This window comes from Sinohyriopsis cumingii, chromosome 1, assembly GCF_028554795.1.
Source record: "Sinohyriopsis cumingii isolate HCF-2022 chromosome 1, ASM2855479v2, whole genome shotgun sequence".
Taxonomy (NCBI): Eukaryota; Metazoa; Mollusca; class Bivalvia; order Unionida; family Unionidae; genus Sinohyriopsis; species Sinohyriopsis cumingii.
Genome location: NC_142961.1, coordinates 173,541,488 through 173,557,745, shown reverse-complemented (window position 1 = coordinate 173,557,745; position 16,258 = coordinate 173,541,488). Strand labels below are relative to the sequence as shown.

Sequence of the window (16,258 nt, the reverse complement as noted above, 5' to 3'; positions counted from 1 at the left end):
ACATTAGAGGTTGGAACAGTCTTAAAAGGTTATATCATAAGGGTTGGAACAGTCTTACAGGGCTGTAACATTGGAGGTTGGCACAGTCTTAAAAGGCTATAACACTAGAGGTTGGAACAGTCTTACAGGGCTGTAACATTAGAGGTTAGCAGTCTTACAAGGCTGTGACTTGGCATACAAGACAAAACAATAAACAAGAACATTCTTTTCTATGATATCAAACTTCAACTTCATAAAGGTACTATACAGTTTTTTCAAAAATCAGAAATGTAGTTGGGGGGGAGGGGGTAAAACTAATTTTAGTTATGCAAAACTTACCTGTCACGATTGCACAGCTAATCTTTTTTTTTGCCAAAAACTCACTGTCCATTTGATGTGAATACATCCTTCTCCAGAGTGGAGAAAAGATGGTATGAACTTTTGCACACCATCCTGTCTGTCGCATGGTCATGCAAAGAAGGTAAATAATATGTCATGTTTTTTCCACAATACATCACAGCAAGATGGAAGCAGGGCATTCAACAACAGCAGCAGATATGTACTGCATAATTAAAATTAGTTTTACCCCCCACCCCAGCTGTATTTTAATAGCAGCAATTACCTGTAGCTATTGCACAGCTGATTTTGTCAAAAGGTGGGTAGGTTGATTCTCTCAAACTGAACAAAAACAGACAATTTGAAAAACAATCACCATAGATGGAGAGGTCCATCTATAGAAGGCTGAGGTCTCTGAGCCACATATTTTGCCGTTACACTGGACTCCCGAGAAAAAATGACTGCTCTTTTGTATTAATGCGCTGATATAAATGAGGGAAAAGGTCTCTTGGAAATGCCAAAAAGTTGCCTTGATGAGATCCTCCAAGGAGGAATGATTAATGTAGGCTCATGAGGAATGGCCCAAACCTCATGGGCTTTTAGTGTCATAAAGGAGAGGTCTCAATCAGTGAGGGACTGATGTGTTCTTTAGAGTGTGGTGACAATCCACTGGGAGACAGTGGCAGCTAAAATGTCTATGAAGCCCTTAAGAGAAAAGAAGAGACATTTCCTACCATTTCGTTATGCCTTGGAGGCATTAAGATAGAAGCCAAGAGCATGCAAGAAATCCCAGCTGGCAAAGAAGAGAAATAGAAGCATAATTCAAATTAAACTGGAAACAGTGTCAATAAACAAGGCATGAATCACACTTCTTCACCTTGCAGAAGCAAAAGCATGCAGGAACACTGTTTTTTGTGTGAGTCTTGAAAGGAAGCTTCACTCAACTTTTCACACAGTGCTTTGATTAATAACTAAAAAACATAAGACAGACTCCATGTGAATGTATGAGTGGGAGACAGGTCTCTGTAGCTCAAAATACTTAATAAGATCAGCAAGGTACAAATCTGAACCAAAGTCTGTGCCTTGATAGAATTTAAGTGCTGGATATGGCAGCTCAATAGCCCTTGTTAGTGGATACTGAACATCTTTTGGTCTCAAAAAGGAACAAAAGGAAATCAGCAATCAAAGTTACAGAAGGGCATATAGAATCAACATTTTTAAAAAAAAACTGTATGAGATCGGCAAGATGTGAATCTGAATCGATGCCTGCGCCCTGCGAAAATTTAAGTATGTTGGAGATGGCAGCTTGATAGCCTCTGATAGTGGATGCTGAACATCTTTTGGTCTAAAGGGGAACAAAAGGGAATCAGCAAAGGAAATTACAGAAGGGCGGATAGGATCAGTGTGTGTCCTACTGCATCAATCACTGAAGATTCTCCACCTGGCACCATAGACCATGGATGCAGAAGCTCTCCTGGCCTGTGAATGATCCAACTGGCAACTTGGCCCAAAAACTTGTTCTGGCACAGAGATCACTTGAGATGAGCCAGGCACAAAGGTGGAGAATGTGTGGGTTGTTGTGAAGATAAAGACCTGGGCTGATCAATGAACAGGGCATGGAGATTAGTGAATCATGATCACTTAGGCCACAGTGGGACAATGAGAATGAGCTGAGCAGTGGAACTTCCGATTTTTTGGAGAACTTGTGGTAGCAGTCAGAATAGTGGGAAAACATGCAGACAGGTGATCCCACTGGAAGCTGAATGAATCTACTGCCCATGCACTCTGGTCTGGGACAGAAGACATGTAAAAAGGAATTTGTTGTTGAACCTGGTAAGCCTAAGAAGGCCTCAGCAGGGCAGTCAACATCTATCTGCAAGTTTAACCTGTTTTCAGTAAGGTGTAACAAAATATCATGTACCGCTATTGTCAAGTGGTATATTGGACTGGGGGAAAAAATGGAGTCTTTGGTAACTGGGGGTGTTCCCAAAACTGGACTTGACAACCTCTATAACAATGGACAGGACCCACCTGAAGGGTAGGTGATGGTGGAACATGAGCTGCAGCCACACCTCAACTGCAAGGGCAAGGTCCAGTAGACCATGGAGACATAATGGACCAAAGATAATGAGGTGGAAGGCCTCACATCTCATAAGGGTTCACTGGTATAATTGGGATGGGGGGGGGGGCACCAATGCAATCCCCATCCTTAGCCCAAGCCCTGTGGGTAGACTCCTAAATCTGCACAGGATGGGATGGTAAAGGGGAGAGATCAGGGAACTTGGTCTGTACCCTGTCCCTGTACCATGAGACTGATGTGAGAGAGTAGGAGAAGACCTCAAGTAATTGATCACTCTGTGCATAATGGATGCAGTGCCTCACCTCCCTAACAGGTAGAAACAACATGCTGCCAGAAGCATGAGATGTGTTGCAGTTCTCTACTTCCCTAATAGGTTGGTGCAACCATCTGTTGCAGTGCTCCACCTCCTTAATTAGAGTAACAACTTGCTGTGGCAGTGTTCTACCTCTCAAACTGGAGGGAGAAACCGCCTACCTGAGGCAAACATACTGTTTGGAATGTGACAAGTGTTCACCTTCCCCTCCCTACATAGGGAATTTGACTGACTCCTTGAACATCAAGTCCCTCATTCTGGATGGGCTTCACAGGCCACCAAAGATGTTGGTCCCAACAAATGAGACCTGAAAGTAGAGTTGAGCTTGTAGAAATTGCCTGTAGATTTTCCTATAGAAAAATAATCTATTTTGCCTGTGAAATTATTAAAGGAACATGCAAATATATATGCAATGTCAAAGTGAGCATAGGCAAACATTAAACATATACAACATGAAAATGAAGACAGTGGAAACAATGTTTCAACATTTGGCAGGGCCCGTTTTTATTTTTTAGAACACAGGGACTACAGTGTATACATGCAATGAGCATGTGAACATGAGGTGGCCCCTAAAGCCCTTTAAAGAACTAAGTTCTGAAGGGGGAAAGATTACCAAATATATAACATATGATTTTTTTTCTTAATAAAATGGAATGAACAATTATCATACCAAGACTAATTAAAGCTTCAGAAGAACACTTATTTGTAGTAAGTTGTTACAGGCAAATTTCTCTGGTGATGGTTTTGGCAAACGTCTACAAAGTTATCGCCAGTGAAAAGAAATGACAAGTACTATCTACCTATGCAGCATACAGAGTGGTGTGCACAAGGTCATACTGACTTTTCTCCACTCTGTGGGAGGATGAATTCACATTGAACATACTGTGAACTAAAACAGATTAGCTACACAACTTCAAGAGGATAAGTAATTGCTGCTATTAAAAATGTTTTTCTATTCATCTATTTTAAATAATTTTTGCTTAAAATCCACTTAAAAAGCTAGGGAGTTGACAAAGAATGACCAATATTTAAAATCTGATTTAATCACTACAATTTGTGCATATGTCTCATACAGAATTTGCATCCTTGATTGGTAACATAAACTTGCTTTTGATCTGCTGCATCTTTGCACCTAGGACCCCAAGGGCAGTCCTCCACCATCCAAATTTGGGGGACACTAAACAAATTTAAAGGGACAAAGAAAAACTGTAGTATAAACAAATGAAAAATTGCAGTACATAATGCATTAGTATCAATTGATGGAAACAAAATGAGATAATCGTCATTGTTTTACAGCTTTTCCACCTTAACTCTGTCATTTGCACTGTGCTATCATATTTCCCCGGGATATAACTACAATAAATATGTTATATCTGCTCTGTGAGGTGATAATGATTTTTAATGTAGCTTTAACAATTTTTCAGTCATATCGCTACGATGTCTGCAATGTGGCAGTTTATAGTGATGTCTAGCACTGGGGCATCATGCCGCAGACATGTAGCATCATGTCTCACCCAGTCACATTATCCTGACACCAGGCCGACCAGTCCTAACACTAACCTCTTAATGCTGAACGCCAAGCAAGGCAGCTGTTAGTACCATTTTTTAAGTCTCTGGTATGACTCAGCCGGGGATCGAACCCACGACCTCCCGCATCCAAGGCAGACGCTGTAACCACTAGGCCACCGGAGCGGTCATATCTGCTCTAGTAACTCATACAATTTTTTTTTGTAACATCTGAATCTCGGGTTAACCTGAAATAAGCTGCACCATGGAATTTTCTGTTCTGGATTTTGTTCTCACTTAAGTTTATTTTCACTCATTACTATCAGCATTTATTATAACCAAATATCCAGGTTTCCTTCAGTAATTTTATTTTCAAATTATTAATTAATTAAATCACAAATTGTGCATTTGCATAAATTTAGCCTTTTTGTCATTAATTTATCTAAAAGATAAAATTAAATCGTCCTTGCCATATGTGCAACTTCAACCTCAAAAATATGCTACACAGTAAGCTTTCAAATACTTCAAACTGCAACTCAGCAGACTACCACAAACCTAGCATGTTTTGATTGCCATTGTTTTAACATAGTTATAAAACTGCCATCTTAGTTTGTATCATCTTCAGTGATTCTGGCCATTGCTAGTGTCATCATAAACAAGGATAAATAGGCAGTGTATTTTACAGTTATTTTTTCAGACAAAAAAAACACACCCCAAGGGGTGCACAAGATCAAACTTTGTGGACATAAATGGCTGGAAACTAATGGCCCTGCATTCAATGTTTAACATTTGACTGGATCATCACCTGTTGACCAATGGCAGTACATTTTACAAGACATAACCACGTTAACAACAGGGCATCATCATTCAACAAATGCACTGCTCCGTGTATTATACTTGAGATCAGGAAATGGCCATAACAATTTTAGGGCCATAACAATTTTAGAAATTTCTAAAATAATTAATAAATCTCCTGAAGACAGTTATAAACCAGTAAAGAAATATCCTTATTTTGTTCCATAACCCTAAAGAATAATGCAAATAAGCACACTGATTGCAATGTTGTCTGCTATGATGAACAAGGTCATAACCTCAGTCCATCATGACCACTCAGGTGGCCTAGTGGTTAGAACGTCCGCCTCGGATGTGGGAAGTCATGGATTCGATCCCCAGCCGAGTCATACCAAAGACTTACAAAAACGGTACTAACAACCGCCTCATTTGGCACTCAGCGTTAAGAGGTTAATATTAGGCTGGACGGCCTGGTGTCAGGATAATGTGACTGGGTGGGATATCATGCTATGTCTGCGGCATGATGCCCCAGTGATAGACATCACCATAAACTGCCACACTGCAGACATAGTAGTGGTATGACTGAAAAATTGGTAAAGCTACGTTAAAAATCCAAATCAAATCACATCAGTCCATCATAATATTTAACAAAGGCTAGCATGTATTCTTGCTATAAAATATATCAGTTGGTTTTTGAGGCTGAAATAATCAGTATTCAAAGGCTTAAGGTACTTTTCTGGTCAGTTTTTTAATCTCACTATAATTAATGAGAAAAAATACTCCAGAAATAACTGAAGACATACAACATAAACCTGCATTCATTTCATCTTTATTTAAATAATTCTGTATCCTTCCAGTTTGGTGCTAGTTAATATTTCCATTATAATGTTACACGTGTCAACCATATGTGAAAATGTTTGTAACCTTTATATTAAGTACATAAATTGTATGGAAATATGTTATATCTTTTAAGAATAACTTTTATTTGCATACCATAAACCCTTAAATTAAGTAAATAAATTGTATGGAAATATGTTATATTTTCTAAGAATAAGTTTCATCTGCACACTGTAAATCTCATACATGAAAAACCCAAAATTATCATTCAAGTTTTATCTTATCAGGTAATTAAAATGTACATACAGTGTGACCCCGCTATAGCATGCTCCGTTACAATGCAAATTCGTATATAACACGGTCACGGCGTGGCTCCCAAAAGTTTTTTGTACATGTATTTTTCTAGCACATGAAGAAAAAAACATTCTTTCTGAAAATTAAGAGAAAAAACCAACAAAGTTTATTATCATTTTAGGGAAGAGATCGTGCATGAATAATACAAGATGATTGTGGAGTGGCTCCTGAAATTTTATGTATTTTTCTTGTACACAAAAAAAAGTTTTTTGTTCTTAAAAGTGCGAAAAATAAAGTGTTATTGGCAACATTGTTGGCTGTTTAAACTTGTATATACAACCATTGGTTTGGAGTGGAGAAATTCTGAGGCCCCATGAAAGGAAGATGCAAACCTGATATAAAATGCACTGAAATTTATCTATTGTTACATAAACAATTTCTTTGTCCATATTGACAAACCATCTTAACAGTGCACTGTTATATCATAATCCACTTATGTTGACATTGAGCATGAAAATTGCATGTTGTGAGATATCTGCTTTTTTTTGTAGCTGACATTTCTGGTAGCAGAGATCAACCGGACGAGGCATTATCTCGTAATCTATCTTTCATCAAATTTTTGGACACTTGCTAGTAATTAAAATATTTACATAGACTGACATTTGTGTTAGATGGTGATATAAAATTCCTCTTCTTTCCACTCAGAATTAAATCCTTCAGAACACCCACATGTTCTATACTAATCCTTGTCATCAGACCAGAACACCCGAGTCTCTATCATCCGTTTACCCTTTGTTAAATTGAGTGGAAGACACTCCGCAACCACAAATGTACAAAATCTTACTTATTGGTTTATTCAATAGGCAGGGTGGAACTGTAACTACAATGGACCAAATGATGGCCAATTCCTTTTTCAAAAACGTACCCTGATAAAATAGTTTGCTGACATTTCAAAGAAAACAGATTACCTTTGAAGCACCGACTGGTATGAAAATATACTAAGCAAATGGAAGAAAAAAAATCAGTCTCAATCATGCAATACAATTATCTGATGTTGCCACCACAATAAGAAACATGCATTTGTTTGGTTATCTAAAGCTGACCTTTAGCAGTGACTTCAATAACGCATGCACATTTCATCAAGGAAAGCCAACTACAACCTTCAATAAAAACAAAGAATTTTTCTTCAAAGAAGTCAGTACCAAACATTTCTTCAAAGAAGTCAGTACCAAACTTAAATAAAAGCAATGGAATCTGATGGATTTTTGCATTTTCCAATGTGACTGGAACAAGATTTCTGTGCCGTGAACGTTTTTTTTGCAGGTAAAAAGTTTGTGCTTATGAATGCTATCAACGGCGGCTTAAAACACAAACTAACTTTTACCGACTTAGGACACACTGAAAAGTAAATGTGCTTCATCATTCGTTACATGATTGTGCTATGTTTATCCACTGAATTCAAACCTATATGACCTGTGACAAAATTATTGAATATTTTAAATCTATGTGGATTTTTTCGATGGAATTACCTGTATTGTGGACTCAGTGTATGTGATGAGATTTGCGGTGTTGATACTCTCTTCATGCTATACATAAGACATGTATATATAAACAGTTAGCACGATATGTACCAATCCATGGTTCTCTTGATAAAGTAAAATATTATATATGCCTTATCTGTTTTCACTACAGTTGTATTTCATTTTTAATATGCATAGATTTAAAATGGTAACTGTGCCAATGACGCATGTATTTTTACCGCCCGCATTTATTACCTACCACCCCCACCCCCACAAATTTGTTGGGGTACATGCGTTATTTTTTTCAGCTAACTGACCTGGTTGTTTATAACACAGTTGGGTTCTATGGCTCCCTACTACCGTATTATAGCGGGGTCACACTGTATATTTAGTTTCCATTTAAACTTTTAAAAATATATTATTTTAAACATTTTCAATAAAAAAAGACAAAAGTCTTGGGTAAATGAACTGTTTTTTTAACAAGAATTTTACAGATATGGCAGCTGCTAGTAACTTTCCTCAGAAAAATCCTAGAAGGAACACTATTTCAATGTCTGGAATACCTAATTAGCATTATCAGTTAAGTTCAGTATGGTCTTTCTCCTGAAATTTTCCAAAATGTCCCAATCTATGGACATGACACTTGCCCTGAGCCTAGTGTGAACCATCTTGACATCAAGCCAGTCATAAAATTAACCTTCTCCATATACTTATTGCTTGGCCTCAATTCACAGATAAAGTGCATTTGCCTTCTTTTTCTTCAGATGATGATAGTTCACATAATAGGGTCCTAGATTTTCTCTACTTGTTTCCAGATCTACATTTTTCCAGCTCTGGATCATTAACTGATACTGACCCTACAGGTCAAGAATTACACCAGTGCCTTGTAGTGTGTGTAAACCAGACTAGCTGTATGTAAAGATGGTGACTTAATGCAGGAACCAAATCTCACTATCAAAAAGGGATCATGCTGTGAATTAAATTGCATATGCCAAATGTTTTCAGCATAAAACATAATTATTATCAAAAAGTGTTATGTAGTTTTCTAGCTGTCACATTATGATTCTGATGGTTCACTTCAGTGAGGGTTACCAGATGGCAATTTTCACTCACCAATTCCAAATTTTTGATTGCAAATGCATACATTTTTTTGTTGTATCTTTAAGTGGTGATAATGCTGGCTACATAGAACAAACAAGTCAATAGAAGAAGGAAAGGAACAAATGGAACCATCAACTTTTTTAAAAGAATTTTGTTAAATTGTGAATATATTCGTTAACAGAAAGAATGAAATTGTAACTGGAAATTCAATCACAGACATTACCACAGTTGGGAACTGGTCAAATAGTATGATCAATCACTGGTTGCTTTTTTTTAAAAAACTAACTGAAAATCATCAATCAATGAATTATGTGCTTTTCATGTTAATATTTTACATGTGTAAAAAGAAGAGTGTTTTTTGATAGCCTACATTATCATCATATCAGAAGAGTATTGTCTAAAGATTATTTGCATTATTAGGTTCTTCTTTCGATGGATAATATTCACAGTCATGGCTACATAATCAATAGTATGAAATCATCATCGATCTGCTATCATACATCAAAAATCAACTTCATTACTGAGACTAACAGGCTAATGCATTCCACAAAATCCCAGCATAACTATGTTTGTATCTGCATTTGACAAAGTTTCAGACATAAATATGGAATAAATTTCATAATTTTGAAAAACCCTAATTATTACAGTGCAACTCAGCATTAATATGAATCTGCTTGAATTCAGTTTTTGCTGTTTAGAAGATGCTTTAGGGCAAAGCTCAGAAGAATACAGATCCAATAATTGGGTACACTTTTATAGCAACATGAATGTGCATAAACAAGAGATCTACTATATGTTTCTTACTTGACAGGAAATTATATAAACAGGCCCTTCATTCAAAACTCAGTTGGGAGCCTTTTTCTACATAAAACAAATGTACTAATTTTAAGTAAATTAGGGTAAAAAAAACACAGTAACAAACAACACAGCACTACTAACAGCATGTTATATGCCTAACCCTTGTTTAAAAGTTCTCTATATAGGTACAAACTAGCACACTGACTGAAGATTAATGACCAACAGGCCTCAATGATGTGGACCTTAAGGCAAGGTATGCAGTCTTGAACTAAACTCGCTTTGCAGACATTATTATTTTCTCATTAAACGTACCATGACCATGATCTCCGACAAGAATCAATACGTTTCTTTATTACCCTATGTACAACTCGTACACTATGTTTGGTCAAGTTACTTATATAGAACAAAACTTATTTTGCTAAACCATTTTTTCTGTGAAATGCAATGACTCTGACCTTTTCATACTGACATCAACATGCTTCTTCGCTACCCAAAGTGCAAGCCACCCACAAAACTTAGTAACTGTAGACGGTGAAGAACTCAAGTAACTATGTGTACATGGAACTGGTCACAGATGGACTGATGTACAACATCACAGCATAATATGCTCTGCTTTAGAACAAGCACAATACAAAAAACTAGAAATGGTTTTTATAGAGTATGTATTTGTCCCACACACCAGTGGATGAAAAATGACATACCTGCAATATTTAACCAATGATGACGGACAGAAGAAGGCAACTTAAGTTCTACCGCTATCACACTGGTATATTTAAAAAAATCAAGGACAGGGAAGAACAGGTGGGGGCAGTGGTGCTAGTCATGTACATACACAGACTGTAGGATACAAACCTCACTGGTTCTGATGATGATTCTGTATTGGTACAGGCCTGCCTCTGATTTGCCAAGGTTGTTTTCTCGTTCATCCAGTTTCTCTCGCTTCACACTCACTGCTACTGGACCCAAATTGTCATCAATACCAAAATAGTTCTGATGATCTGAAATGATCAAGTTTAAATATTTTCAAATATAGGTCATTAAGGTGGCTACTACTGGAAGGAAAATAAAATCAGTTCACCATACTATCAGACACATGAATATGGTTTTTTTTTAAAACCACTGACCCATTGCAACATGTTAAAATGGGCAGCAAAGAAGTATTATCTAACAGGACATACTGGACATGTTGGAGCTTTTGAACCAAAATAAAATGGCCATAAAAAAATGATACAATCAACTGGTCATGACCTGCATGTCATGCAAACACCTGCTCTTTGATGATTAGGAAAAAGTGCATACCTTAGCTATATTCAAAACCCAAACAAAATTGGATTAAATAGCTAAAATTAAAAAAAAAACAAAAATAACATGAATTTTTATTGTTGTTGTTGTTGTGGGGTTTAACGCCATTTTTCAGCACACAATAGGCTATACATGGCAGCCAGTATTAATGGTGGAGGAACAACCCGGGAAAACCCCGGCAAGAACCACCGACCCACAAGAAGCTACTGGCAAGCTTTCTCACATACCCACATTGGCCGATTCCGAGACTCGAACCAATGCAGACAGAGGTGAGATGGCAGTGATCCGTAATGAAGAGCGCTTTAGACCACTCGGCCACTCAGGGCCCCACATGAATTTTTAATCTAGGGTGTAGATGGACAGTAACTTTCACCATTTCTTTTTTAACCATTAGGAACCTGGATTGTGTACTGTACATTCATTCTTTTGTAAATATGCAGTAGCATTTAATGGCAATGCAGCACAATAGTGGCTATATCATGGCAACTAAAACCTAAAAGTACCAGTAACATAGTAAAAATTGAAAAATGAAGACCTGCACAAAATCACCAGAAAAATAAATCCTTCCATATTATGTGAAAGCATGAGGTACAGCAACCTAGATTATAAATGACATGTAAAAATATTTATAAAAAGTATATCAAATAAAAGATGCAGGTAAGACATGTAAAAGCCTTAAAATGCATGCTTTAAGCTAGATATTGTTGTCTGAGTGGAAAAATTTAACATACATGTAATAAAAAAAACAGTGCGCTCAGCTCTTCCCCCTGCATACCATACTCCACTGAAGAGTTTCACAAATGTTTTTTAACAGAACTTTTTTTCTTCTTCTGAATACACTTTGATACATGATCTTATGGTCATATGTACAATAATGACCTCCAGGGACTATTTAAATAGGAAGTCTGGCTACAAGCCAAAAGGGTATTATTCCTCCCCCACAAGCTCTTCACCATACCCTTCCCTGATTTAAGATAATTAAATTCTTTTAATGTTCCTAACATACCCCAACTTGAAATACTGGGTCTGCCAGTTACTGGTTCACATCCCCATGTGACTTTGCAGGATATAAATGAACTACTTACCTCTCATCACTGTTTTAAATTTTTATTATATGAATGGTATAAACCCTTAGAAACAAATATACTAGACCATGATTTGATGCAAGGGTCTGTTTTTCAACAATAAAATGAAAATGATAACAAGCAACTGGCCATGGTCTGTACGTTGAGTCCACATCGAAGCCTAAAGTTTAAAAACTTAACACTGAGGTTAATCCACAGTATGGATGAACAGATAGATGGCTGGATGGGCATGGACTCAATAAAAAGACAAATTTTCAATTAACTAACTAAATATGATTTACAATCAAACACCCAAAGTTAATCCAAGCAATCTGATCATACACAACCTCAGATGTAAGGACCCATACCTTGTGTTTATTCTAGCCTGTGCCATTTACCCTTAAGGACCCATACATAGTGTTTATTCTAGCATGTGCCACTGACACTTAAGGACCCATATATACTGTTTGTTTCTTTCTAGGCTGTGCCACTGACACTTAAGAACACATACATAGTGTTGATTTTAGACTGCCACTGATCCTTAAAGACCCATACATACTGTTTATTCTAGGCTAAGCCACTGACTTATAAGGACCCATACATAGTGTTTATTCTAGGCTGAGACACTGACCCATACATAGTGTTTATTCTAGGCTATGACAGTGACCCATATATAGTGTTTAGTCTAGGCTGTCACACTGACCCTGAAGACCCATACATAGTGTTTATTCTAGGCTGAGACACTGACCCATACAGTGTTTATTCTAGGCTGTGACACTGACCCATACATAGTGTTTATTCTAGGCTGTGACAGTGACCCATATATAGTGTTTAGTCTAGGCTGTGACACTGACCCCGAAGACCCATACATAGTGTTTATTCTAGGCTGAGACACTGACCCATAAAAACCAATAGGTAGTGTTTATTCTTAGCTATGTCACTGACCCTTAAGGGCCCATACATAGAGTTTATTCTAGGCTGAGTCAATGACCCATAAGGACCCTTACAGTGTTTAATCTAGGATGTGCCACTAACCTTTAAGGACCCATACATAGTGTTTATTCTAGGCTATGACAGTGACCCATATATAGTGTTTATTCTAGGCTATGACAGTGACCCATATATAGTGTTTATTCTAGGCTATGACAGTGACCCATACATAGTGTTTATTCTAGGCTATGACAGTGACCCATACATAGTGTTTATTCTAGGCTATGACAGTGACCCATATATAGTGTTTATTCTAGGCTGTGACATTGACCCTGAAGGCCCATACATAGTATTTATTCTAGGCTATGACAGTGACCCATATATAGTGTTTATTCTAGGCTGTGACACTGACCCATATATAGTGTTTATTCTCAGCTGTGACACTGACCCTGAAGACCCATACATAGTGTTATTACAGGCTGAGACACTGACCCATGAGGACCAATAGGTAGTGTTTATTCTTAGCTATGTCACTGACCCTTAAGGGCCCATACATAGTGTTTATTCTAGGCTGAGTCAATGACCCATAAGGACTCTTACATTGTTGAATCTAGACTGTGCCACTGTCCCTTATGGACCTGTATATACCCATTCATAGCATCTATACTAGGCTGTGCCATTGACCCTTAACCGATTCGGCCCCGATCTCGTCTGTAGGCGTGATGAGGCTGTACCCTACTTCCAAGCTCTGCAGCATCAAGGTCATTTAAGATACACCAACATGGGTGGTATTTAAAAAAAGCAGACAGATATAGCTCTAAAATGATATCAAATAATCTGGAAGTTCTATTTGCACTACAAAATGCTGGGAGAAAAACCTCATTTTTTGGACCCATTTTTTTTTCACCCAAAATTTGCTTGAGATCAGAATGCGATTTTGTGTCCAGATTTGAGACCTTTTGGCCTCAGATCTAAGGCATACCGGTCTTAACTGCACACAGACAGGTGAACCTTTGCAAAAACTAGGATAAGGTGGGCATTTGGAATAAATTGTGGTCTCCATATGAAAATGATGGGTCCATTAAGCAAAAAAAAAAAAAAAGATCTCCAACTTTTACCCTTCTGCTCATGCGCAAGCAAAATAACCAATGGAAAATGATGTTTCTAATACAACTAGGCATTAGTCTCATGGAAAATCTGTTGAAAGCCGATGTATTACGATGTATTCAGAAATAGCCCCCCCCCCAAATGTCTTTCCTACGCACATTTCAGGCAAAAACGACAGAAACCTCTGGAGCCAAATGAGTCAAGGACCAACAACAAAAACAACATTAATAATAATAATAATAATAACAACTTTATGTAATGAGGGTGACATTTGTTCGCATGGAACTAACCTCCTTATGGCCATCTATTATAAGTTAAGCTTATGTTAACTTCTCCAGATAACAATGTACATTTGATTGGCATCTCAGAAACAAAACTGGCTGAAAGTCCAACTGATATTTTCCTTGCATTGATGGATATGACATATTCAGAGAGACAGGAAGGCAGGAAGAATCCTGGCATATGTAAAATATGTTAGTGTTTACAAAAAAGGTTGGATCTTGAATCTGAAAAGTTGAATCAATATGGATTCAGTTCATCCCAGAAAAAGCCAAACCCTATATAGTTGGTTTCATGTATCCATCCTCAAATGCTGACCGAAAAATGTTTCAAGAATTTCTGCTCCAAAATTTGGTTTCAGCAATCATTTTGCAGTTATTCTCAAAAGAAAACATAACAACAATATAGGAAAAAAGAATAAATCTATTACATACAGGTCTTTTAAAACTTTCAATAATGAAAAATTCTTGAAGGATTTAGAGCAAATCCCTGGGATACATTAAAAATTTTTTATGGTACTGAAGATATGTTAAGCACTTGGTTTGATCTGCTTTTGGAAGTTGTTCATAAACACAAACCTTTGAAGATGCATATAGTTAAGTATGATCATCAACCTGGTTTGGTCACCACAGAAAGTTTAGATGCAATGAAAAGACAATACCACTTAAAAATCTAAAGGTAACGAAGATGTATACAAAATCAGAAGAAATAAAGTAAGCCAAATGATTAAACAAGCAAGGAGAAACCACTACCAAAATATTCATGGTGACAACCCACACTAAAAAAAAAACTCAAAAAGTTTTAAGGAATTTGTAGCAGGAAAGTACAATATCACCCCTAATTAATGATGGAAACCAAGTTTATGATCCATATGACATTGCAGATATTTTCAATGATTTATCTGTAAGCACTGCTTTCAAAATTACAGAACATAAGACAGACTCTAATCAATCAACTAAAATGTTTTTGTTCCACAAAACTTACAACTGACACTAAATTTGAAATCCTGGAAATAAGTTCTTGAGTTTGTTTTGAATTACCAAAAAACCACCGTTTCTAAATCTACAGGACTCGATATAAAAAGTCCAAGACATCTTAAGGCAGCTGCTTCTGCCATTGCTGATAGCATTACCTTTCTGTGTAACCACATGCTGAGTGTTCTAAGTCAACTTGCCCAATCTTGGAAAACTGCCAAAGTAACACCACTACATAAAGTTGGATCAAAAGAGGATGGGAATAGCTATAGACCAACATCAGTTCTTCCATCGCTTTCCAAATTACTAGAAAAGCCTGGATGCTGTTATTTTATGAACTATCTCAATGATCACAATCTACTTCATGAAAATCAATCTGGCTTTCAAAAAGATCATTCTTTTGAAACTCACTTATTTCACTGACTGACAAAAGACTGAACCTTAGATGAATGAATGTTAGTTGATACTATAATGATTGATATTCAAATGGTTTTTGACCTAGGAGATCACGAAATTCTTATTGAAAAGTTAAAATCTATCACTGTAGTGAGGATTCTCTTAAGTGGTTCCAATCCTACTTGAGTAATAGATCTCAAAAGGTAACATTAACTGGACGCCTATCCAAAACTAAAATGTTAAGGTGTGTAGTGCCACAAGGTTTTATCTTCTGGGCCCTTGTTTAATTTGTTCTGTTCACAAATGACCTACCCCTAAAAATAGGAGATGCAGTCTCATCAACTGACATGTATGCTGATGACACTACTCTGATGCTCAAAGCAACCAAGCAGAGGTTGAAAGAGTGTGTGTGTGTGTGTGTGTGTGTGTGTGTGTGTTTTGAATTTTTAACGTAGCTTTAACAATTTTTCAGTCATATCACTACGATGGCTGCAGTGTGGCAGTTTATAGTGATGTCTAGCACTGAGGCATCATGCCGCAGACATGTAGCATGATATCCCACCCAGTCACATTATCCTGACACCAGGCCAAACAGTCCTAACACTAACCTCTTAATGCTGAAACACTAACCTATTAATGCTGAGTGCCTA

The 16,258-nt window shown here is 37.1% G+C and overlaps 1 protein-coding gene across 3 annotated transcripts in view; it reads right to left on the bottom strand.

Annotated features, from left to right (window-relative positions):
- The window catches only part of LOC149808399 (signal-induced proliferation-associated 1-like protein 2), a 210,271-nt gene that overhangs the window by 113,081 nt on the left and 80,932 nt on the right, over positions 1–16,258 (bottom strand). For all 3 annotated transcript variants that reach the window (XM_089976661.1, XM_089976669.1, XM_089976678.1), the window contains exon 3: positions 10,409–10,554. In XM_089976661.1, the coding sequence (XP_089832787.1) occupies positions 10,409–10,554 (146 nt within the window). The remainder of the gene's footprint in view (positions 1–10,408; positions 10,555–16,258) is intronic.